The sequence below is a fragment of the Chiloscyllium punctatum genome, chromosome 7 (genome assembly GCF_047496795.1).
Source record: "Chiloscyllium punctatum isolate Juve2018m chromosome 7, sChiPun1.3, whole genome shotgun sequence".
NCBI lineage: Eukaryota > Metazoa > Chordata > Chondrichthyes > Orectolobiformes > Hemiscylliidae > Chiloscyllium > Chiloscyllium punctatum.
The window spans coordinates 43380783-43407019 of record NC_092745.1 but is presented as its reverse complement, the minus strand read 5'-3'; the positions used below and the strand labels follow the sequence as shown (position 1 = coordinate 43407019).

The 26237-nt window shown below is 43.1% G+C and overlaps 1 protein-coding gene across 1 annotated transcript in view; it reads right to left on the bottom strand.

The window, feature by feature from the left end:
- LOC140479600 (neurogenic locus notch homolog protein 1-like) overlaps positions 1–26237 on the bottom strand; it is a 153862-nt gene that overhangs the window by 7852 nt on the left and 119773 nt on the right. The window contains exons 22-32 of the mRNA XM_072573435.1: positions 23662–23794; positions 22475–22732; positions 20094–20206; positions 17396–17904; positions 15915–16253; positions 13805–13947; positions 10046–10262; positions 7777–7873; positions 3487–3655; positions 1189–1493; positions 197–344 (exon numbers count right to left, since the gene is read on the bottom strand). Of these exons, the coding sequence (XP_072429536.1) occupies positions 197–344; positions 1189–1493; positions 3487–3655; positions 7777–7873; positions 10046–10262; positions 13805–13947; positions 15915–16253; positions 17396–17904; positions 20094–20206; positions 22475–22732; positions 23662–23794 (2431 nt within the window). The remainder of the gene's footprint in view (positions 1–196; positions 345–1188; positions 1494–3486; positions 3656–7776; positions 7874–10045; positions 10263–13804; positions 13948–15914; positions 16254–17395; positions 17905–20093; positions 20207–22474; positions 22733–23661; positions 23795–26237) is intronic.

The window sequence follows — 26237 nt, the reverse complement described above, 5'->3', positions numbered from 1 at the left end:
GGTCATGACAAAGTTGGGGGCGGTCAGGTTCGAGATCATAACAATGTAAAAGATCCCACGCCATTATTCATCAAGAGCTGTGTAAGATCAACATTTATCTTAGTTGTTTTTTGGGTACATGAAAGGCACAACTTTGAGCATTTTAATTTCTTTATTTAAATCCTATACCTATTCTAACTCCCATTTCTATTCTTACCATGATCATCCACAGCATTAACATCTGCATGGCAGTTAATCAGTTCAACCACCATTCCTTCTACAGCAAGGCGGGCAGCCAGACTCAATGGGGTGGTGCCATCATTCATTCGGCAATCCAGATCAGTGGCCCGGTTTCTGATCAGAATCTATACAAGAGAAGAGACCTGGTTATTATACCTTATTTTAAGCTTTCAGCATTGCCATTCCTCAATGTCTTCCTCATCTCCCATAGCAACCAAAGGTTCTTTAGCTGGCAGGGGTGAAAAATATCAACCCCGGTATTATATTCGAGATTGGGGAAGTTGGGATAGGATACCATGACACACATCATCATTGTCGGATAAGGAGGCTGGTAGGAGAAGGACAGTCCCGGTCCATAAAGAATGGCACCTTGCTTAGAAGAAGGTGCTTGATGTTCCCAGTTGATGGAATCGCTGCTGCAATTTGGGTACACATGAATCTCTGTGTTTCACCAGTTTATTGCTATGCATGTAGGTAGCTCAGTTGGTTTGTGATACAGTGTGGTATGGATGCAATTCCCAAATTGGCTGAAATCATGATGAGGGGCCTGCGTTCCATCCTTGCTCTTCTCCTGAAGTGTGCTGACGTGCAGGTTAAACTAAACATTTGTTTTGGTGCTCTCTCTCTCTCTCGAATGAGAGAGCATCCAGTGATTCCCTGGGACTGTGGCGACTTCCACTTCCATTGTGCAAATCAGGTTCAAAGGAGGATCACCTGAGCGGAGACACTGGTCTGTGTCAGCTTCCACCTTTCAGGTATGAATACCAAATGTACACTGACCCACAGATGCCAGTCACCAGGAAAACAAAAGGAAAAGGAATGAAAGGACCGCAAGAAAATAAAGGTGCTTTTCAACTCTGCTCAGGAGCCTCTGCCTTTACTTCAAAGGCCATTCAGAGGATTGTGTGGACTCTTGCTGCATTTGATTGGTTTAGTATCTGCCTTAGCCTGTGCCTAGCAACCACTCACCTGGAAAACCCCCTGTGCATCGGCTGCCACAGCTGCATGAAGAGGTGATCTACCCATATTATCCTGGGCGTTGGCGTCGGCGCCTGCATCGAGCAGACGTTTGGCAGCATCTGCCCGAGCATAACGTGCAGCCAGGTGAAGAGATGTCTCTCCAGTCCGGTCTGTCTGGGAATGGAGGCTGGCACCCTGGTATATGAGGTCAGTGATGACATTGGCCGATGAGTCCTCGGTGTCTTCCTCCTCCTCAATTCCAGTGTCCAGCCCCCCACCTCTTAGTGATGCCAACATAAGTGGTGTAAAACCATCTGGGCAAGAACAACATACAATGTAAACAAGGAGGATAACACCAGCATGGAAACAGGCCATTCCGTGCAGCTGATTCATGCTAGCGTTTATGTTCCGCACTAGCCTTCCGCATTGTCAATAAATACCTATACCTCGCTTGTGTTTAATGAGCTTTCCTTAAATACGCTGATGCTACTTGCCTCAACTACACCTTGTCATAGCAAGTTACAAATTCTAACCACTCCCTGGGTAAAGAGGTTTCTGCTTTATTCCTTAAGGTATTTATTATTTATATTTATGGCTGATTGTTTTCAACTCAACATCAAACATTCATACATCTGCCATATCAAATCTTTTCCAAATTTAAATACATCATTCAAATTGAAAATATTTTCTTTTCTTAAAGATAGCACTCCAGCAGGTTAATTCTTTTCTGATATTTTCACCATCCTGGTTCTGGAATCACCCTTGTTAATCCATTTTTTTTGCACTTTCTCCAGTTTCTCTTATACTATGAAGACCATGGAGAATCAACTAGTAAGTTTGTTTTAACATTAAATTTAACATAACTTTTCTGCTTTTCAGTTCTGTTCCCTTAAAAACACTCAGCCTAACTTTATCTCTAACTTAAATCCAAGTGCCTACTGGGAAATCTGCAGGCTAAATGCTTTTCTCTGCTCATGACAGAGAGGAATTAGCTTATCCATAAAGATTATAGGCATGTACTTACACCCCATAAACTTCCAAACTCCCATGTGGAAAGGGCAGGAGGGCGGGACTAGCTGGGTTTAGGATTCAGAGGGCAGGCACAGAATAATAGACCAAATGAAAACTTCCCAATGTTTGGCTTTTTTTCTTAATGTAAAGTCCAAATCCTTTTATGTTTGATTGTGGACTGAAATGGGTAAAGAACAATTTTAAAAACACTGATTGTTGAAGGATTATTGCATTTTATAAAAACAAGTTATGTGACACTCATTGTAAGTGCTGTTTTCACAGCTGTTGGTTCAAGCTGTGGGGAAAGCCTTGTTATAGATGAGCTGCAGCCAGGGGGACTGTGTGTGAATGGGAACAAGGCCCCCAAAATTGGTGTCTGGTGTGTGGAATGGTGATGATTATCGATAACAAAGGCTTCCTGCCTGCCAAAAACTGAGTGATTGACTCCCTGGAGCATGAACTGCTTGTGGCTAAGAATATTCAGTTCTGATCTGGACATGCCGGTGTTGGACTGGGGTGCACAAAGTTAAAAATCACACAACACCAGCTTATAGTCCAACAAGTTGAATTGGAAGCACTAGCTTTTGGAGCGCTGCTCCTTTATCAGCAGTGCTCCGAAAGCTAGTGTTTCCAAATAAACCTGTTGGACTATAACCTGGCGTTGTGTGATTTTTAACAATATCCAGTTCAGAAGCCATCGGATTGCTGAAAGTGAAGCTGTTTCTCTTCTGCCATAAAATGCTTGAAAGATTTCCCTTATCAGTTGCTGTAAGCCATAATTTAATTAATAAGTGAGACTTTTATAAGTGTGAACCAATCACTCTGTGCCTCCTGCAAACAAGCCAAAGTATCTAGAGAAGTGAAATTGAGACATAGCATTCTGATCAGCAAAACAATCAGCTCAGCAAACCCTGTGGATTACTGTCACCGAACTGCCTTCTCAGTCTTTCCCCATTCATAACACCCACGTTTTGTTATGTCTGTCTATCTCTATCTGGAGAGGAGGAATTTTATAAGTGGGTTAGAGCTTTGATTAGGAAAATTCTATGTCAATGGGCCATAACTAATTACCTGCAGCTCAAATCCATTTATTTCTAATAAATTTTAATTGCTGTTAAGTTTAGATGCCTGACTGGTGCTTTCCATCAACCTGGGATAAAAGACAGGAAAAACCAAGGAATTCTGAGTACATTTTAAAATTTTTGACTTTGTCAATAACTCCAGGAATAGCAGGGCTTGGTTTCTAGCAGCCTACCCCAGTGAGGCATAACAATAAATAGGGCAACTGTCCCCTACCTGGACCTCTAACATTGACATCCATGCTTTCAGCATCCTGCTCCGCTTGAGGGGGGGTTAAGGTCAGGGTTGGTGTTAAACGGATATCTGCTGCCACTAAATGCTGCTGTGTCCATGGTCGACGGTCAACCTGGTCTTCATTCTCTGGCAGTAGGGCTTGATCTTCAGTCTGTAAAGACCAGAGAGACAATGTGTGTCATTCACCAACATCATACAGGTTTGTTGTTATATTACCTGAAACTGCGCAGCCTGAAGACACTGGGGCTGCTAAGAACTGAATATATAAAGTATATACTTTCTAAAGTGTATGCCTCATTGCATTGTTGAAGTGAATTGTACAGATACAAAGAATGGGAAACTAGGTGAGGTTGAAGGTGTGAGGAACAGAAGGCGAGATTTGGATGAAGGCAGCTCATCAGGAGAATAAGCACAAACATGGACCAGTTCCTATGCTACAGATTTAATGAAATTGGCAAATCAGAAATATACCTGCTGAGGAGGACACAGATGTAAAATCAAGCAACAGCAGTCTTCAGTGTGTGGTCAGGTGGCCAGCAGAAGAAATGGCTACTGGACTATTTAAGAACTACAACTAAGCATGCTGGAAATTTGGTCAAGCTAGTCTAAACTCTGACCTCAGTTAAAGTGTAGACAGGGCATATTGTGATATGCAGTTTCCGGTGTTGACCAAATAAGGCAAGTATCATGGTGTCTCTAATCAGACTGGCATCATATTACCTTATACCGAGTAGGGAATCTAATAATTATGGGTTAGTGTAAACATTTGGGAGTCGTTGACCAGTAAACTCCATTGGCTGGGATCGAACAGTGTGATCAGGTTTTGATCAATTCACTGGCTGAATGCCAGAGGTCTTTCTAGAAAGATACTAATTTTCAGATATATGAACAAAACGAAGAAATTTTCTGAGAAGAAACCTCCCAAATCACATTTGAGAGACACTGGCCGTCTCGTAATTTCAGAGAAGACAAAGAGCCAGGAGACAAGATCCACCTAGTTGAACAAAGTTGGCCATTTCACTCAAATTGGGGTAGTATTTGATTCAAGCCAAAACTTGAGTTAAACTTCAATTAGGGACACACGTGGATGAAGGTAAAGTGAAGTTAAATGAAGTGAATTAAAGTTGAATTTAGATGAAATAAGAAATAAATGTTGCAAAGAATGTATGTTTTGTACTGAGTATTATACTTAAAGAGTTAAAATAAATAAGGATTTGTTCAGTTACAATCTAAGTCAGATCCTGCCTTTTGTCTGTCACACAAGGGAAGAATACCTGGGTAAAAGATTTGACCATTCCTTCTCAGGCATCAATCTTCTTTCAGAAGGGTAAACATGTGACATCTCTCTAAGAACAGAAGCACAATGTGACATCTCTCTAAGAACCAGCCATGGTTCCTAGAGAGTGATTCAGATCCAAATTTTCACCCAGGAGCACAGACTTTTTCTCTGCTGCATTCACTAATAGCCAAATCTAATTTGGTAAGACTTTCTAGTTACTGGATGAGCTAGTGGATTGGAGGCTGAATGCAGTGACAAGCCTCTCATGATACAATTTACTTGTGGCAGCTGCAGTCCAATCAAGTGACTCCATGGTCAGTGTTAGCATTGCTACACATTTTACATCGACAGCATCATGCTGTGACTATGTTAGGAGTGGTGGACTTATATGTTACCTTGTCCCTCACCAAAACTGGTCACAACAAAACTTGAATTTAAAAATAAAGGGAATATTGTGAATTATATATTGAATGTATATAGAGCAGGATCAGAAACAAGTCAGCCAGGTTCCTTTATTAATTAATAAATAACTAGCTTATTAAGAAAAATACAAAATACTCAAGTAAAGGTGCAGAAAGTGCAAATTAAAATATGTACATAAACCTAACTACCCTGCTCAAAAAACAGCGAGATACACGCAATTCCCCGCCCACTCCCAAAACCTGAGAAAATAATATAGAAACTGCAGTGATGTTTCACAAGTATTTCAGCCAAATAATAGTTTTATTCAGTGAAAAGAAAAATCACAGATTGTTCCACAGCTGAAGTCGCTTTCTTATAAGCTGTTGACATTGGATTTCTCCCCTGGATCAGTTATGGCTGGTTGAATTCACTTTTCTTAGAAATAGGCAGTATAGTGGCTCAGTGGTCAGCAAATGTGCAGGTTAGGTGAATTGGCCAAGTTAAATTGCCCGTAGTGTTAGATGAAGGGGTAAATGTAGAGGAATGGATCTGGGTGGGTTGTGCTTTGGCGGGTCGGTGTGGATTTGTTGGGCCAAAGGGCCTGTTTCCACACTGTAAGTAATCTAATCTAATTCAATACTGCCTCATAGCACCAGAGACCTGAGTTTGATTCCAGCCTTCAGTGACTGTCTGTGTGGAGTTTGCATGTTCACCCTCTGTTTGCTTGGGTTTCCTCCCACAGTACAAAGGTTTGGTGGATTGGCCGTGGAAAATTGTCCCATAGTTGGCAGCATTTGGCAGCCAGTGACCTTTGATGTAGAAAGTGTCTTTTCTAAAATGTTCAAGAACACACCCATACGCACATGCACAGACCTACACACCTACCCACACACACACCCACAGGATGCACGGCATGGAACAGATTCTTCGGTCCAATTCATCCATGCTGACCAGATGTCCTCAACTAATCAAGTCCCATCTGCCAGCACTTGGCCCACATCCATCTGAACCCTTTCTATTCCTATACCCATTTAAATGTTGCAATTGTACCAGCCTCCACCATTTCCTCTGGCAGATAGTTCCATACAAGCACCATCCTTTGCATGAAGAAGGTGCCCCTTAACTCCCTTTTAAATTTTTCCCCTCTCACCCTAAACCTATGCCCTCGAGTTCTGGAGTCCCCCACCCCAGGGAAATAACTTTGTCTATTTACCCTATCCATGCCTCTCATGATTTTATAAACCTCTATGAGGTCACCCCTCAGCCTCCGTCGCTCCTGGGAAAACAGCCCCAGCCTATTCAACCTCTCCCTGTAGCTCAAATCCTCGAACCATGGAAACATCTTGTAAATCTTTTCTGAACCCTTTCAAGTTTCACAATATCCCTCCAAAATTGCACACAATATTCCAAAAGTGGCCTAACTGATGTCCTGTACAGCTGCAACATGACTCCCAACTCCTATACTTGATGCTCTGACCAATAAAGGAAAGCTTACCAAATGCCTTCTTCACTGTCCTATCTACCAGTGACTCAACTTTCAAGGAGCTATGAACCTGCACTCCAAGGTCTCTTTATTCAGCAACACGCCTCAGGAACTTACTGATAAGTGTCTAAGTCCTATCCTGATTTGCTTTTCCAAAATGAAGCACTTCATATTTATCTAAATTAACCTCCATTTGCCACTCCTCAGCCCATTGGCCCATCTGATTAAGATCCCATTGTACTTTGAGGTAACTTTCTTCACTTTCCACGACACCTCCAATTTTGGTGTCATCTGCAAACTTACCAACTATACCTCCTCCGTTCATATCCAAATCATTTATATAAATGACCAAAAGCAGTGGGCCCACAGATTCTTGTGGCATACCACTGGTCACAGGCCTGCAGTCTGAAAGCCAACCCTCCACCACCACCCTCTGTCTTCTATCTTCGAGCTAGTTCTATGTCCAAATGGCTAGTTCTCCCTGTATTCCATATGATCTAACCTTGCTAACCAGTCTACCACGAGGAATCTTGTCACATGCCTTACTGAGGTCCATATAGATCACGCGCACTGCTCAGCCCTCATCAATTATCTTTGTAACGTCTTCAAAAAAAACTCAATCAAGTTAGTGAGACATGATTTCCCACGCACAAAGCCATGTTGACTATCCCTAACCAATTCTTGTCTTCCCAAATACATGTAAATCCTGTCCCTCCGGATTCCCTCCAACAACTTGCCCACACTGATGTCAGGCTCACTGGTCTACAGTTCCCTGGCTTCTCTTCACCCACCTTTCTTAAATAGTGGCACCACCTAATGATATTATAAATGAATATTTCAGATAACGCATCAGGGCAATATCACTCTCACTGACTAGATCAACCATTTAAGTTTGCACCCCAAGGCTGAGAGTATTTTAGTCTGAATCGGAAAGGCAAGGCTCCTCTTGTTAAGAGTAGAACAATTGTACAATTCTGGCATTCTCCAAACCCTCCACTATTAATATGACCCATCAATTAAACAGTGAAACCAACACCACAACTGCAATGCTATTGGCTACTGAACTCTTATGGGTTGTGTAGTGTGTTGCCGAGCTCTGAAGACCCACCTTTGGTTTCTTTGCTTCAGGCCCTCCACCTTCCATCCATTGTTCATTCTGGTTGTCATCAATCATGCTGTCATCTGGTACTGGCTTTGAGAGATTTCTAAGGAAGAAAAGGCAAACTTTTATCTCACTCAAACATGATCTCATCTTAATTGGGATTGATGTCCTCTGTAGTCAATGTGTGGAGTCTACCTACTTCTGGGTAGATTGAGGAAATGGGGGACATTGCATCAAGTAAGCATCCTAGTACAGACTCATTTTAACAGAGCTTCCCTTCCCTCCCCTGCACGGTGTAGAGGAAGAGCAATTGAGAACTATGTGCTAACCTAGGGATTCAAACCCTCTCAGGAGGGTAGCAAACTCTGTATTGATGGGAAGCCGAAAGCCACGAAGGTAGTCAAGGGAAGTATGGGAGAATGACATCATCAAACCATAAACTGCTAACAAAATGGAGCAGAATTAGGCAACTTGTGGGATACTATCAAGACTTGGCAACAACTGCACGTCAAGAATACAAAGGAAATATGTTATTGTGTAACACCTCCTAATCCAAAACTGGTTTAGTTAACAACGTCCCCTCTGGCATGAAGACTATCAGGAGCACCAGACATATATTGTCAGTAATGCAGCCTACCAGCAGCATCAGCCCAGAACAGCAAGGCATGTTACAGGTGGAGCAGATATTCACCCCCTTGTGCCTGACCATTCAAATCAGATCTTGACTGATCGGTCGCTCAACCCCATTTAACTGATGATGTTGTCCCATTCCTCTTGATACCCACATGTAACAAAGATCTACTTCTGTTTTTGAAGGTTTAATGAGCTAAGCAAACACATCCCCCTTTTGGAGGGGGTTCGGTTTTGAGGGTGGGAATGGGGGATGGAAGCAGGGTGTGGGCAAAGAGGCCCAGACTTCCATTGACCTTTGAGTAAATTAATACTTCTTAACTTTGCTCTTTAATAGTCTCATTCAAAACAAATGTGCCTTTGCTCAACATTCCCTCAAAGCAAATATCGATCCTACCGAATCCCTTCATCACCTTAAAGACTATTCTTTCTGTAAATCATCAGTTATAATAATTTTCAGGAATTCCTTTTGGCTCTCATTTGACAATTAAAACAAGCACAGTGTAAACTGTGGTTCAGTCAGCAGCAGTCATTTGCACATCGGCTCTTTAAGTTCCACCCGAGAGATCGGAGTACACAAGCTTGGTCGACAGTCCAGTGCAGTTCTGAGGGACTGGTGTACTGTCATGATCACCATCTTTCAGATGCAAATTTAAACTAAAACTCCTTCTGTCCACTGGGTTCACATTAAAGATGCCGCGGCACTATTTTGAAAAGGAGCTGGGAATTTCCCACTCAATTTTAGCCCAATATTTCTCCTTCAATTCAACACCACTAAAACAGATCTATTCTTTGTCATTTCACTGTCTGTGGGGTCTTACTGTACACAAACTGGTTGTTGCATTTCCCAAGTTACAACAATGATTACACTTCCAAAGTATTTATTTGACTTAAGAGCACTTGCGTCATTTGATGGTCATGTAAGTAACTATAAATGCAACACTTACTTTCTTTCAATCCATATTGCCCTGCTCCAGCACTGTCCTTTCAGAATCCCACTTTATAAAATGTTTTGACGTTGTCCCTCAGGAAATAATTGAACTGGTTATACCTAAGCAGCATTTTTGAAGCCACAATGGAATAGGTAGGCGTTCAGGCATCTCCTTTTTAGTGTTTAGGGTATTGCACATTCACATTCCCACTAATTTTTTTTTAAGTGTTCATACAGCAGACAGATACATTTACAAATATGCTGATGTGAGAGGCTGTGGGTTTTGACAGAATGCTCACTGTTCTGCCAAATTGAGCTCAACATTATTTAAGCCTGGGAAATGTTTCTTTCAATTGTTTGACGAGCCAAAAACATCAAGTCAACTTCTTAACCTTGGGCTGTGGAATTCTTTGGCCTCAAGACTGAACTGAGTTGTTACAATACACCTACTTCATTCCCACTGCATCCAGGCCCACACCTCTTCATTGATACCAATGCTGTGCATTACATGTTCTCATTCCTCAGTGTAAGACCCATCCACCATCACTTGAACGTTAATTTTTTTCATCACATTTTATACCCATAACACTCTTAACACTGAGCATTTTGACCCATCACTACATTAATACTTTTGTATATTCATGCACGGAATAATATTTAGCATTACATTTATACCTATGCTGAAACACTTGGATCACTGACATCAACACCTACTTCATTCCCACTGCATCCTGCCCCACAGGCTCACGACGTTTACGATTGCCACCCTTCTTCAGGACGAAGCCCTCTGGGAACCACAGTGGGCCCAGCTTGCGTTTGCGTTTAGCTGCTACAACACCCAGTATCAGAATAAGGATGATGATCCCTACAGCAACCATCAAAAGGTACAGGAGGCTCAGCGATTCCTGGATTCTATGATCACTAGGTTTACCTACACAGAAAACAAATGACATCTTTTACTTCCTTACATCGGGTCAGCAAAGGCAAGCAGCAAAAAAACAAAGAAACTAATTTCCTCTACTTGGGTCTAGAGTTGACTGAAACATTAAATTACTTGCAATGAATATAGTTAAGAAGAAAATAATTCTTTCTACACAGAGCACATTCATATAATCAGTCATTATCACTTGCACTTGGCCCAGGACTTTCTCATTTTGCCCCGACATATGAAAGCAAATAAGAAATGGATAAGATCAGAAGGGATTTGTGTGGGGTGTGTGTGTGAATGTGGGGGACTGCCATATTTGTGGTCTATGCACATTTTCAGCAGAGTTAACAAACATGCATCTTCCATCTTGTGGGCTCCCTATTAAATTCCAGCATCTTTAGCTAATGCCAACTTTGGTAGTTTATCAAGTGTTTTTTTTGGTCTTGTCAGAGGCAACTTGCTGATGGCTCCACTCCAACTTACCTTTGGAAATGACACCCCTAGTCAACACCAACACCACAACACCACTTGTTGTTTGTACATTTACTTATTGCAGTACGGTGTGCAAACTAATGTGCTCAATTAGAAGTCATGTCTCACTTATTAAAATTATGCTATATTTATATTGCTAATCTATGATGCCTAAAAAGAATATCTAGTTGTTGTTTTGGAGAATTTGACCAGCCGGTTTCTCGAGTATCTCACCTTCATTCGTCTCAAACTATCTGCAGCCTTTGGCATGGTTGACACACTGTTCTCCTCTGATGCCTCTCCACTGTTGGCCAGCACCTGGTTATTCTCTAATCTAGCCCGTTGAGTTAGAGAACCTCTGCAATGGCTTATTTTCCTGTTCCTGCATCATCACTCCAAGAATCTATTGTTGGTCTCCTCCTATTTCTCTTCCACATGCTGCTCTTTGAAGCCATCTAAAAGCACAGCATCAGGCTCCATAGTTACTCATAAGACTATAAGACATAGGAGCAGGAATTAGGCCATTCAGCCCATCGAATCTGTTCCGCCATTCAATCATGGCTGATAAGTTTCCCACTTTCTCCCCGTAATCTTTGATCTCTCAGTACTCGAGAACCTACCTATCTCCATCTTAAATTTCTCAATGACCTGGCCTCCACAGCCTTCTGTTGCAATGAATTCTCAAAAATTCATGAGAGTTGGGAGGCAGAGAGATTCACCACTCTCTGAGCCCTGACTCTTATGAATTTTTGGAATGTTACTTGTGTCTCCCACTGAGAAGACTGACACAAAGTATTTGTTCAGTTCCCCTTCACCATTTATTTGTTCCCAATTACTATTTTTGAGTGGCCCAATGTCCACTTTTACCTCTCTTTATACATGTAAAGAAATTCTTGCAATCTCCTTTTATATTACTGGCTGGCTTAAATCATCTTCTTCCTTATTTCCCTCCCCACAGAAATCGTACTTGGACAAATACATGAATAGGAAGAGAATAGAGGGATATGAATCCTGTTAGTGAAGACAGTTTTAACATTGGAAGGGCAAAATGTAGTGATGCAGGCTTGGAGGGCCGAAGGGCCTCCTCCTATGCTTTGTTCTTTTATCATTGTCCTCTGTTGGTATTTGTCAGCTTCCCACATTATGTGCTTTCTGTTTTGCTTTATTGCCTTCCCTGACACAGTTTGTCAGCCATGGTTGTCTCATCATCCCTTTAGTACACTACTTTTTCCTAGAGGTGAAGTTTTTGCTGTGTCTCCCGAATTACATCCAGAAACACGGGTGGCACGGTAGCTCAGTGGTTAGCACTGCTGCCTCACAGCACCAGGGTCCCAGGTTTGATTCTAGCCTCGGACGACTGTCTGTGTGGAGTTTGCACATTCTCCCCTTGTCTGCATGGGTTTCCTCTGGTTTCCTCCCACAGTCCAAAGATGTGCAGGTCAGGTGAATTGGCCATGCTAAATTGCCCGTAATGTTAGGTGCATTAGTCAGGGGTAAATGTAGGGGAATGGGTCTGGGTGGGTTGTTCTTTGGAGGCTCGGTGTGGACTTGTTGGGCTGAAGGGCCTGTTTCCACACTGTATGGAATCTAAAAAAAAACCCATGCCATTCCTGTTAGGATCCTCTCCCGGTCAATTCTGGTCAGCTCCACCCTCATGGTTTTGTAGTTGGTTTTATCCAATTGTATTACTGTGATTCCACCTTCTCACTCTCCTACTCTGACAACACCCAGTTTTACCTCAACAGCACGTCCCTCAATCTCTCCATTGTCTCTAAGTTGTCAAGACTGCTCATCTAAATCGCTCCTCCCTAGAGAGGGTTATTTACATCTCGGTGCAGGTGGAAATACCAGAGCTTTTGAGTTAACCCTTGCAGGCCAACCTGTCAGAAAGGATGATCGGAGCAGGTTCAATGCTAGCTTTCAGAGGGAATTGGATAATACGTTAAAGGGAAAAAAAATGACAGAGCTGTGGAATAATAGGTGAGAAATGAAACTAACTGGATAGCTCTTTCAAATGGGAGTGATGGGCCAAACGGCCTCCTTCTGTACTGAATGGCTCATTTGGCTACAACTGCACAGTGTGGCAACAGCAAAATGTAGGGCTGGATGAGAAGGTTTTGCAACATCCACTAAGTACTGATGACAACTGATATACAGTAACAATTATTCATTGGCTTACAACATGGATGATCAACAGAAAAACTGTAATTAGCCACAAATATGTGTTTCCTCCGTTAAGTTTATGGTGTCAGGCTGTTTACTCGTGTGTACTCATGTTTAGCTTCACTTGGGTCTCAGTTAAGATCTGGCTTATAATGGCTCACCACCCCTCCTCCAACCCCTCATGCACCCTGCAATGTTCAAAGTTCAACTGAGAGTGAAGAAGTGAGATATTTTTCATCTCGTCTATGACCATATTTCTTCCAGTCCCACATCGTGGGAAAGGAATAATTATGTGTACAAGATGATGAAAGGCATAGGTAGAGTGGACAGCCAGAGGCTTTTTTTTCCCAGGGTGGAAATGGTTATCATGAGGGGGCACAATTTTAAGGTGATAGGAGATAGGCTTTTTACAGAGAGTTGTGGGTGCATGGAATGTACTGTTAGTGATGGCAGTAGAGTCAGATTTATTAGGGACATTAAAGCAACTCTTAGGTAGGCACGTGAATTATAGTAAAATGAAGTGTGTGTAGGTTAATTTGATCTTAAGAGTAGGATAAAAGGTCGGCACAACATAGAGGGTTGAAGGGCCTGTACTGTGCTGTACTGTTCTATGTTTTATCTGATGACATTGAATTATTGAAGGACAACAAAGGTGGGTAATGAATGCTGCCTTACCACCCATCAAAACATACAAATCTCAAATAGCACCCATGCTCCCAGAAACCTTACATACTGTTGGAGGTGGTGAAAATGTTTATTATAAAGCACAAGTAGAGCTAATTTTTAATTCTAGTTCAATAAGCATTCTCACAAACAGCCAAATAGCAAGATTTCCTGGAGTGCCTTTGGTTGAAACGTTTACTTTGGGGGCGGTGGTTAAATGGCCAGGTTTGGTAACTGGCCACACTTACTTTCAACAGACTCAATGGGGTAAGGCAGGTTGCCCTTGCTGGACTGGGCAGCAATGAAGGCAGCAGCACTCTCGGTTGATGGGAAGCAATCCTCCGATGTTTGAAAACACTGACGATTGTCAATCTCCAAGCAGACTTCAGAACTGTGGTGTGAATAACAAGAAAAAGTCATAAGTGCCAAGGTCAATAATAAAACTGGCACCAGTTTATGATCACTCAACTCATTTGTTTCTTGCTGCATCTTCCCCTGAGTCTTCATTTTTTTTTAGATTAGATTAGATTAGATTAGATTACTTACAGAGTGGAAACAGGCCCTTCGGCCCAACAAGTCCACACCGCCCCGCCGAAGCGCAACCCACCCATACCCATACATCTACCCCTTACCTAACACTACGGGCAATTTAGCATGGCCAATTCACCTGATCTGCACATCTTTGGACTGTGGGAGGAAACCGGAGCACCCGGAGGAAACCCACGCAGACACGGGGAGAATGTGCAAACTCCACACAGTCAGTCGCCTGAGGCGGGAATTGAACCCAGGTCTCTGGCGCTGTGAGGCAGCAGTGCTAACTACTGTGCCACCGTGCCGCCCGATCCACATTCCTTTGAAAGATGCTTTAATCACTATCTTAGGCAAAGCATCCTACACTTCAACTGCCCTAACTTTAAAAAGTAATTCTACCAATCACTCTCTCCACCCTGTGACACAAAAATCTTTTCATCCAAACAGGCAGAAAAGTTATTTGTTCATATTGATTTAGGCATAACCCTGTGTAATGTTAAAAAAACTTAAATCAGAGGTTGGACATCTCTGCACCAATGGATACAGACCTAAAATTCCAAACTCTTTCCATAGCCATTGTTTCACAACCTCAGTATTACCCCAATAAATTTTTCTGCACAGTTTTTCTGTACTTGTTGTACGTGGATACCTCTCAAAGCTCCATCTGTAACATAACCATTACCTCAACACTCACACTCCAAGCCCCTATTTATTAAACTCAAAATGTTAATAAGCATTTTTGTGGATTTATTGACTCCTATTTTTCACACCACTACTTACTGTGGCTTTAATAGGTCCCAACTATTTCAGCATTACCTCCTATTCAAAAATGCCCATTAAATGGCTTCCGTCCATTCTTTCAATGTACATACTAATTTAAAGTATTTTATCGTCCTCTTTACCAAGTCCCTAAATCTGATTTGTCATCACATTTAAACATTGTGCTGCTGTCCAAGTTTAAATAACCTATTCACAAAGAGAAGCATCGAATCTTGGGGTTCACCATTTTTCCAATCTGGATAATGATTGTTAAGTCAATCGTGCAGCTCCATCCCTGTATAATACACAGGAATTTGTGTAATATGCTTCCGAAGAGATAATCTTACCAAGTGTTTTCTGAAAATTTTTTTTGTATTATCCCCTTTAGCTGTACGACAAATAAAAAAAATTCATCCAAGTTCACAAAACTTCCCTTCAAAGAATGGAAGAATGGTCTTTCTTCTCTGGTATTCACCAAGGTAATCAAGATTAAGGAATTAAAGGGTTTGTTCACAATTGACATGAGACTAACATAATTATAGTTAATAAAAACCAAAAGAACTCTGGATGCTGACATCAGAAACACACAAATAGAAATTGCTGGAAAAGCTCAGCAGGTCTGGCAGCATATGTGGAGAGAAAGCGTTGATGTTTTGGGTTCAGTAACTATTCTGAGGAAGGGTCACTAGACCCAAAAACGTTAACTATAGTTCCCCAGTTTACCCTGCTCCTTCCTCAGCACCCAAATCTTCAACAAAGTCATTTCTAGTGACTGCTTACCAATTTTTTGGCACTGCTCCTATATTTAAAACTAAAAATTTTCTCTCCTTTCATTCCAGAAGCTGGTATCTTCTGTTCAGTGTAGACATATGCAGTGCAGCTGCAAGGCAAGTTGTGGGGATGCAGTCCCAACTGCTTTGATTGGTCACACTGCTCAAGAATCTACTAAGAATTAGCTCACTGCACAGTGGAGAAGCACAACCATGGTGCATTTCAGGACCCCCACCCCACCGCCTCCCAAACTAGTACACCAAGCAATAAAGCTTACACAGCCACTGAACCTCTTACCCTTTAACTTCTCGCTCAAGCTCTCTCACTCTTCTGAGAAATCTCTTCATCCTGGAGCCATGGCCATAGTAAGGGGTGATCATTGGCTCTCCATTCGCATCCCTCTTGAATCTCACGATAGTGTGCAGCAGGGCCCCGAGCCTTCGAAGGAAGTTCACAGCATCCTTGAGAAGCTCCTCTGGTGGCAGGAGGACAATCACTACCAGCGTCCCCTTGGCCAGTCGCTCAGGCAGGTCGTCCACACAGTCTAGGCCATCCCAGCCACACTCCTCCGTGTTACAGCCCTGGTCACAACGTCCATCTTGATAGTGGTCAGCACAGTACTTCTCGTAAAAGGGGCTGCGTGGATCAAAAGGGGGATACGTTAGACAGCAGTCTTCAAAAATCTTCCTTGTCCAGTTGCAGCATTCACGGACATGAATGTCTCTGCCAAACACACACAGATATAGCTTTTTGTTCCATGCATAAGGCAGAGTAGCACAAGGACAATAACGTTCATCAGCTGAAGTTCAAATAGTATTTTTGAAAAAACATGAAGCCATGGGCTCGGTGAGTACAATTCCTGCCACTATGGCAGAATGCCCTGGGTTCAAGTCCCACTCCAGAAGCTCGATGACAAAATCCAGTCAGACCAAAGGAAGTCTGCACTGGCTGAGGTACCACTTTTAGATGAGAGCTTTACCGAGAGCCTGTTTGCCCTCTCAGGATATAAAAAGGTTGCAGGGTTATTTTGAAGAATACATCCTACCCAATATATATTCCTCACCAGCATCACTGAACTGAATCAGATTAGATTACTTACAGTGTAGAAACAGGCCCTTCGGCCCAACAAGTCCACACCAACCCTCTGAAGAGCAACCCACCCAAAGCCATTCCCCTACATTTACCCCTTCACCTAACACTTGGGCAATTTTGAAGGCCCAATCACCTAACCTGCACATTTTTTGGACTTTGGGAGGAAACCCACGCAGACACGGGGAGAATGTGCAAACTCCACACAGACAGTTGCCTGAGGCGGGAATTGAACCCAGGTCTCTGGCGCTGTGAGGCAGCAGTGCTAACCACTGTGCCACCATGCCGCCCAATGCTTGTGGAAGCTTGCTTCTGTACAAACTGGCTGTCACACTTCCTACATTACAATTTCAGATGGTGTGGCTGGACTTGTGTGGAAGCAAGGCAAGCATTTTGTGGGAGAAAGAAACAGAAGGTAAAGCTGACGGGGCGGGGGGGTTCAATTTGAAAGGAAGGAATCTCATGGATCGCGTAAACATTGGCAAAACACAGTCAGGCGAAGTGGTCTTCCTCTTTGCTGAAAATTCTCCGTTTCATTGGCGACAAAGCATTTTGGGATGCTCTGAAAATATAAAATCCACTGTTTAAGAAGGTAAATCCGCTTTCTTACCCCAACCCATGTCAACCTAACTTCAGACAGCTACCCAGCGAGAAAGAGCCCTGGACGATGGTGCAGAATTTGAACGTACTTGCAGGTTTTCGGAGAGGACTGACAGTCGAAGTTGTCAAACAGGCACTCTGGAGTGTTGCAGGCCTCGTCACACTGGTTGTTGTTGAAGTAGTTCCAGCACTGCAGGCTCTCGGTGCAGTTCTCCCAGGGTTTCAAGGAGAGCGAGCAGTCACCGCCGTCCCACTCACACTCGTGGCTGTTGCACTCCTGGTGGCAGACTCGGTCCCTGGCCTTCTCCTTGCACAGAGGTGACTGGCAGCTCTTCCTCACCAGCTCAGTGCATCTCGGGCCGCGGTACTGCAGGGGACACCGGCAGCTGAAGAACGGCGGCGTGGACTTTGGGAGACAGGTCCCGCCGTTGTGGCACGGTCTGGAAGAGCAGGTGGGCAGCTGGCACTCTGAGCCTCGGAATCCATTCAAACACAGGCACTTGGGGCCATGGGGAGTCATGGAACAAGTCCCACCGTTCAGGCACAACATCTGCCCGCAGGTATAGTTGGTGTATTCGCAACTTGCTCCCACCACACCCTGCAGAGAGAGAGAATTAACATCGGCGATTAAGGATTATTCGGCACCATCCCTCCTTCCCTCTGACTGCTAAGTGGCTGCAGGCCCTGGTCACACATGCAAACATTTGGGGAATCCTGATAAGTTTTCAGAGACTTTTAGAGCCACAAGGGATTTGCATGGAGCCAAAGGCAAGAAGGCGAACAAACAGACTGTTAAACCGTGAAAAGGTCCAAGCCTGGTTATCCAGCATCCAGACTGCTGACACTGTGTGTGTGTCTGCACAAGTACAGGAAACAGCTTCTCTGCCCTCTTTGAGCAGCCTACCAGCAAAGGCCACTCATGGATAATTAAGTGCATGCCGGGCTCTCATTGATATTAGAGAACAAACGAACTGCTTGGTTTTAGCAACCAAGTCACATAGATAGTATTTGTGACAGGGGACAGTTCAAACATGGATTAACAGAAATATAGACTGATTGGCCCTTAAAAGGAGATTAATCCAACAGCAATATCCACGACTTGGACAAATGAAAATTCAGACAGTTATGGCAAACTAAACTGAGTTCAAGCTTGATAATACACTATTAAAACCAACACTTGGATTGTACCTTCAAGGTGGCAGAAGTGAAAAGCCTTGTTTAATATAAAACAAACAGAGGTGGTGATGTGGTGGCTGGGTGGAGTGTGGGAAGAGACAACAGGTAAATGTTCCTGGAAAAATGAGGAAGAGGTCACCTCAATGGCTTTCCTCTGCAAGGAGGTTGTGGTCTGAAACTTGCACTCTGTACAAGTTTCAGCAATTTCCAGGAGGTAGCAATCAGATTGCTGGAAAACGGAGGGCTTCCACTGGTGCTTTTTCCAATATCACCTTCATGAGAATGGGAGAGTGGGAAAACAAAATTTCATGTTATTGTGAACCACTTTATGAGAAACCACCTAACCCTCCCTTCAGCAAAATGGGGGTGGGGGAGGAAGAGGAATTAATGTAAAAAAATTATCTGAACGTCGGATGGTTGGAACTTTATCAGACTTTGTGTTTAACGCAGTTAAAAATGCAAGCATATCCTGAGACGACATTTGTATCATCAGCTAACAAGCCTTTGCTAGGTGCCTGAACAACACAGTCCTTGTATCCACTGTTGCTGCCACTTCACCTTGCAGCATTAGTCAGTCTAAATGGAACACAAGTCGACCATCATTGACACACTCAGATGGTGAAGGAGTTGGGAAGTCATGTTGAAGTTGTACAGGACACTGGTGAGGACTCTTCCGGAATACGCTGTCCATTCCTGGTCATCCAGTCACAGGAAGGATATTATCAAGGTGGAGAGGTGCCAGAAGAGATTTACCAGGATGTTGCTGGGTATGGAAGGTTTGAGTTATAAAGGAAGGCTGGGACTTTTTTGACTGGAGCGCAGGAGATTGAGTGGTGATCTGATAGAAGTTTATAAAATAATGATTTGGCTTTGCTGGTGTTGGACTGGGATGTACAAAGTTAAAAATCACACAGCACCAGGTTATAGTCCAACACGTTTAGTTGGAAGAACTAGCTTTCGGAGCACTGTTCCTTCATCATCTTATACTCCACAACCACCTGATGAAGTTGTAGCACTCTGAAAGCTCGTGCTTCCAATTAAACCTGTTGGACTACAACCTGGTGTTGCGTGATTTTTAACTTTATAAAATAATGAGATGTGTCGATAGAGTTAATGGCGGCCATCTTTTCCCTCAGATGGGGGATTTCAAGACTAGGGTGCTCATTTTTAAGGTGAAAGGAGAAAGATTTAAAAAAAGATACAAGGGGCAGATCTTTTAGACAGAGGGTGGTTCACATGTGGAATGAACTTCCTGAAAAGGTGATGGATGTACATACAATTACAACATTTAAAAAGATACTTGGACTGATACATGAATAGGAAAGGTTTGGGGAATATGGACCAGGAACAGGCAGGTGGGGACTAGTTTAGTTTGGGATTATGTTCAGTATGGATTGAACCATGGATAGTTGGACCAAAGGGTCTTTTTCCATGCTGTATGTCTCTATTACTGGTTACACAATCACTTGCCTTGGGTCCCAAAACAATCACCGGGAGGGATTGGGAATGTGTGGTAATCATTGTATTTAAAACACAAAGTGACACGATTTCAAAACAACTGATAAAATGTTCACATGCACAGAGCAGAGGGAAGGACTTTGTTGTACTTACAGGTCTGCACTGGCAAGTATAACCAAGTGGAGTGTTTACAGCAAACATGCAGGTCCCTCCATTCTGGCAGGGCTGAGAAAGGCACAGGTCAACAATAGTCTCACAGTGACGGCCTGCAAGAGATCAGGGGCTTGTTTCATTGATGGAACAATAAAAGATCCTTATCAGTTCCTGCATTTAACAGGATAGGCAGTGGGTGATGTACAGTCAATGCAATTTTGATTTATGACACAATGTTTGTTTTGATGAGGGCACCGTCTTTCCCATGGGGAAGGAGAACACCACTTTGGTCACAACCTGAAAAAAATGACAGGTTCCATTTTTCTACAAGATAGAATGCACATCTGCATACTAGGCAGACAAATTATAAAAGCTCTATCCCTTTGGACAATTAATTCACAAAATAAAATTATAGGTGGAAACAGCTGGGAGTTTGTTTTAGGAAATCCAGCATTGACAGAATCAAAGAACTACTCTTTCTTGGCCGTTCATCGTTATAGTGATACGCCATTCATAAGAATAACACATTGAGCATGTCTATGATACCACAGCTGGGGTTACATGGGCCTGCTCTGAGCAGCAGGTTAGCAGTTCCCTATGGCTCCGATATCATCCGGGATGACAATCTTCCAAGTATCACGTTCTTCCAACTCGGACCTCTTGTGCACCCTTTTACATCAAAATGGGGACTGTACCATTAGCTGCAAGCTCTAAAATGCACCCCCACCCCCTCAACTTGCCTCACAGCGCCAGGGACCGGGGTGCAATTCCACCCTTGGACGACTGTCTGTGCAGAGTTAGCACATTCTCCCAGTGTCTGTGTGAGTTTCCTCCGGGTGCTCTGGTTCCCTCCCACAGCCCAAAGATGTGCAGGTTAGGTGGTCTGGTCATGTCAAATTGCCCCATAGTGTCCAGGGATGTGTAGGCTAGGTGGATTAGCCATGGGGAATGCAGGGTTACAGGGATGGGGTGGGTCAGGGTGGGATGCTCTTCGAAGGGTTGGTGTGGACTCGATGGGCCAAATGGCCTCTTTCAACACTATAGGAAACTTATGATTCTAATTTCACTCCTTCTTCCTCTGACTTTAAAGAGGAGGGCAAGTGGGTATCTAGTCACACAGATGGTTGACTGAATGACCTTCCTCAAAACATACTTAGTCACAGTCATTATGATCAATCAGAAACACATCATGGTGCCAATTTGAATGATCTGTAGACAGGAAGTTGGATCATCTCCAAACAGCTGGATCCTTCTTCCCAATTAGAATGGACAAAGACGATATTCTCAAATCAATGCAGGATTGTTTCCGAACTGATGCAAACAAGACGACAAGAATCTTGTGGTACAATGGAAGGTCTTTAGAGCTAACAAGCTTATCCAATGTTATTAAATTTACTCAACATATTTTTCTCTCTCGTCCAACTGTTTTGGAGAACTATTTCAAGTGTCTCCTTCAAAGTCTCCGTAGAATCACTGAAAACTTCATCTTGGAACTGTGGGGGAATTAACTGGCATTAATTTCCTTCACCGATTGTAAAAGTTCAAATTAAATAACTTCAAGTCTCTTCTCAATCACTGCACCACTCAGCTCCAATCAGCTGCAGTCATATTCATTGCTCTAATTAACTTCACCATCAAACAAGGATATATCCTCTGCTGGTTGATAGGGTACAAGTTGGAAAATGAGTGGAGTGGTCCTGCTGCTCAAGGTGTCAAATATCAAAACTACACAGCCACAAAGATCGCAGATCTGGGTTGAAATAGGGGACTTCAACAATTGACAACTTTCTAGTGAGGTGTTACAATTGGTTTTGTTTGAACCTCCTCCTTTAAAATAAGGCAGAGCTGCAGCTCCTAACCACCATTGTTGAGATGATGAGCATTTGGGACAAGCACTGAAAATGCCACACATGTTTGGCTTTCCTTTCCTACGAATTTACTGTCCACCCTTAATTGCTTAGACAGCAATAATAGTCAACCACATTTCTGTGGATTTGGTGGATCATGTGACAGACTGGGTAAGGATGGCAAAAACTCCTTCCCTAAATGGCAGATGAGTTTTTTTTTCCCAGAACAACTGATATGTGTCGCATGGTTACCATTAGGCTGGTTTATTTTTAACTGCAGATTTTGTTTGAATTCAAATTTTACCACATGTCCTGATGGGATTTGAACTCCTGTCCTCACAACAAAAGCCTGAGGGTCTGGATATCTACACCAGTGAGATTACCATAATGCCATGACTTCTGCGGTTGAATAGCCCAACACAGGTCCCTCACCACTCAATACCAAGGAACGTGGTCACTTGACAGGCACACTGGAGCCCCAGACACTGATGGGTAAATTGAGAACACTGGCAGGGACAAGGTTTTGCAGCTCACCTGTGAAACCAGGTCGGCATCTGCACAGGTAGTCGTTGGTTAACTGCACACAGTCGAGGCTGCCCTTGCGATCACATGGATTGGAAAGGCACTCATTAACATCCCCTTCACAGCGTTCTCCAATGAAACCTGGCGGGCAGATGCAGCTGTAACCACCGATTCTGTCAACGCATCGGCCACCGTTTAGACACTTGGGCTCCCTGGTGTGCGGATCAATATTGGGTTCACAATCATCATTGTTTATTTCACACAGGACACCTGTGAACACAGAACACTTCGGTTTGGAAAAATAAAACAGGTTTTTTGTGCTTGCCTACTCGCCCTTTTCTTACATATCCTATTCCCTTGTTCAAAATCCATAACTGTACCAATTAAAGGTTTTTACCAGCTTTGGTTTTTTATAAAAAGGGTTGTGTTACCCAAGTTTTGAGAGCTGCAAGAATTCTTAAGCTGGGGTGCTCTTCGAGCTCCAGAACCTATGCTGAAACAGCAAACCAATTAATTTTATTCTTTAGATGTCAATTGGATCAATTGTTTCTTATACTCGGTCTTTGACCTGATCATCAGTTCTCTGCCTGGGTAAACAGATTTCTCTCAATTCCAATTGTTCAGTCTCTGTTTGGAACCACATAGGATGCCTCTCAAGTAACATCTACGAACACACCTCAGCTACTATTTTAGTTACATCCTCGCCGGGTTTAACCAGGTTCATTAACATTCCTTACACTTTACAAATTCACATTGGTTCTCTCTGATCAGATTATATTTGTCTAGTTGCTGACAATCCCTCTGCGCACCTACAACATTTATCCACACATCCATAATCAACCATAGTCCACGAGGGGACAAAGACACCTATGTCTGTTCAACATCATACCTTTCTTTGCTTTTCCAGTTCTTTTCCCTGTGCACATTACTTAGTGGCCTGGACTAACACAAAAACACGTTTATGTATTTGCTAAAAAAAAAATGAAGCAATTCAACCTTCTCTTCTTCAGGTCTTTCAAAATATCTTTAGTATGTCATCATGTAACCCAAACCAAAGGTGGATCCTCAACATTTGTCACATGCCAGTAATCCCAGTCAGCATCACTTGTCTGTGATGTTATTTCCTCCGTAAAGAGATGTGGTTCTATTCCTTGGGTATGTTTGGTGAGAGATCGAAAAATTAAGAAATGTTTCATTACCTCCAGTTCCTGGTGGACAGGAACACTTGTAATCATTCACCAGGTCGATGCATTTTCCTCCATTCTGACAGTGATAGAGTTGGCATTCATTTACTTCATATTCACAGTTGACGCCTTGATACCCTGGAACACACTGGATACCAAGGGATGTGATCATTAGTATGGTTGCAAAATTATACTGGTTATTAAAATAAAGACGTTAGCAGTATTAGATTAGATTAGATTAGATTACCTACAGTGTGGAAACAGGCCCTTCGGCCCAACAAGTCCACACCGACCCGCCGAAGCGTAACCCACCCATACCCCTACATCTAGATCTAGATCTACCCCTTACCTAACACTACGGGCAATTTAGCATGGCCAATTCACCTGACCTGCACATCTTTGGACTGTGGGAGGAAACCAGAGCACCCGGAGGAAACCCACGCAGACACAGGGAGAACGTGCAAACTCCACACAGTCAGTCGCCTGAGGCGGGAATTGAACCCGGGTCTCCAGCGCTGTGAGGCAGCAGTGCTAACCACTGTGCCACCGTGCCGACATTAATCCCTAGAAGGAGACCTCTCATCTTCCTCAAGGTAAATATACTACATCATATAATCCATTGCCAATTTCATAATGACCACATAATTAGTTCTTTGGAGACTGTTTGATGGAAGTACATTAATTAGAATATTAGAGACAGTATTCCTGCTGTTGTCTGAAATAGTGCCATGGGACATCTGAATCTACCTGAAGGCAGATGGGCATTTATTTTAGCTGAAAGATGGTATCTCCCTCAGTACGGCAATAGAATGCCAGCCTTGAACATGCATTCAAGACTTGAGAGAGTTCAATCTGGAATCTCAGATTCTGATTGTGCTGCGACTGACGTAATGGAAAGTCAGTTAAAACACAAGGACGGGGAGGAGGGGATAAGAGATAGTAATTGCTCCAGAGACAAATAGCACTCCCTGCAAAACTGAGTGTTAAACATCACCTTGTAAAAGCCTGCCTCTTAGGCAATCCATAACCAAATTCTTTGTCCTGGGGTGTGTGGAGCTTGGGAGATTCCCACACTGAGTTCAGACTGACATTCCAAAGGTTACCATCTGTGTAAAGCTATTGATACTAACTGCTGTGATTTTGGATTACAGCATCACTGCCTCAATGAAATGAACAGCAGCTGTTTCTGAACGGTCATCCCCAAATACGGCAAAAAGAGACAAAACAACAAACAACAACTGCACGTTGGGCCCAGTGAGGACTTGACTCACCTTGGCTCAGGGGAACACTACTGTATGCTCCATAGATGTCACTTGCAGAGCACAAAGTCCAGTTCTATTCTCAGGGTGGACCGCCAGCCAGACCTCAGACTGACAGGCCTCTTTCAAACATTGACATTCAGTCCCCATCAAGTGAAACCTTTATGGCACATCTGTTAGATTATAACCCAAGTGGCTGGACAGTGATCCAAATCAATGTATTAACTTGCTTATCTTCGAGAAAACTGATTACTTCTCCACTCCTCGACCTCCACTGAAAACTTGGGCGTTGAAGTCACGTGCCAATGGTTCCCTTAGCCCTTACAGTGTAGCACCCTAGCGATGACTCTTGAGCTGATACAGCAATCATCAGTGGAGGAAGGGATACCCAAATTAATTATACCTGACAACTGAAATTTCTGAACAGCTCTCAGAGTGAAAGCCCTGTCAATCTTTCAGTTCTCTAGCTCAGAGCAAGAACGGGAGCACCCTCATTGGTTCAATGCAAAATGAGATTGAAAATTGATGCGGCCTTTTGTCATGTGATCTCCCATGTCCAAAAAGGTAAATTGCACCTTTCTCCAAGCCCCTCAGCCCTCAACATCAATATTTTAAAATCTAATAAATGAAACATTGAATAAACCAAACAGTGTTTCTTAATGCTGTTTTTTTTCCTGTTGAGGTGTTTGCAGAATTGTTAGGGAAGTTAGTCTCTAATTTCTAGGACATACTGTAAAGACTGGAAAGGTGGCCACATCTGAGTTCAGACACTTCAATCTGGACAGGAATAGGGCGAGATGAAATTCCGTTGGAAACACAGTTTTTGTGTCACTTACCAAATCAAGTCAGGAGGGGGAGCTCCTGGTCAGCCTTGTAAAATAAAAACCACTGATTGGCTTCCTGGTTTGTGACAATGATGGATCTTTCTCCAGTTCTGACAGGTCCTCCCTATACTTTTCAACTCTTGTTCTGCGTGCAGAAACACAATGCCACCTTTCTGAAGGTGTGGCTGGAAAGTGGTTCACCCATACCTGTGCTTTTAGCTGCTGAAAATACAGCGAGAAGTGTACAAGCAGCAGACAGGTCTCTGCACTACCATTTAAATATATGGTCAATAAAGTCAAAAGTCACACAACTGTGTTGTGTAATTTTTAACTTTGTCCACCCCAGTCCAATATCGGCTCCTCCACATCATGGTCAATAAAGTCAACAGCCAAGCTTCTTAACCCAGATCCAAACACCTCACCTTAGAAACTACAACCTGAGAAACTTGGGTCCACATCACCGACATGAACTAATCTCAGCAAGACTTAAAGTGGTGGCTGGCAACTA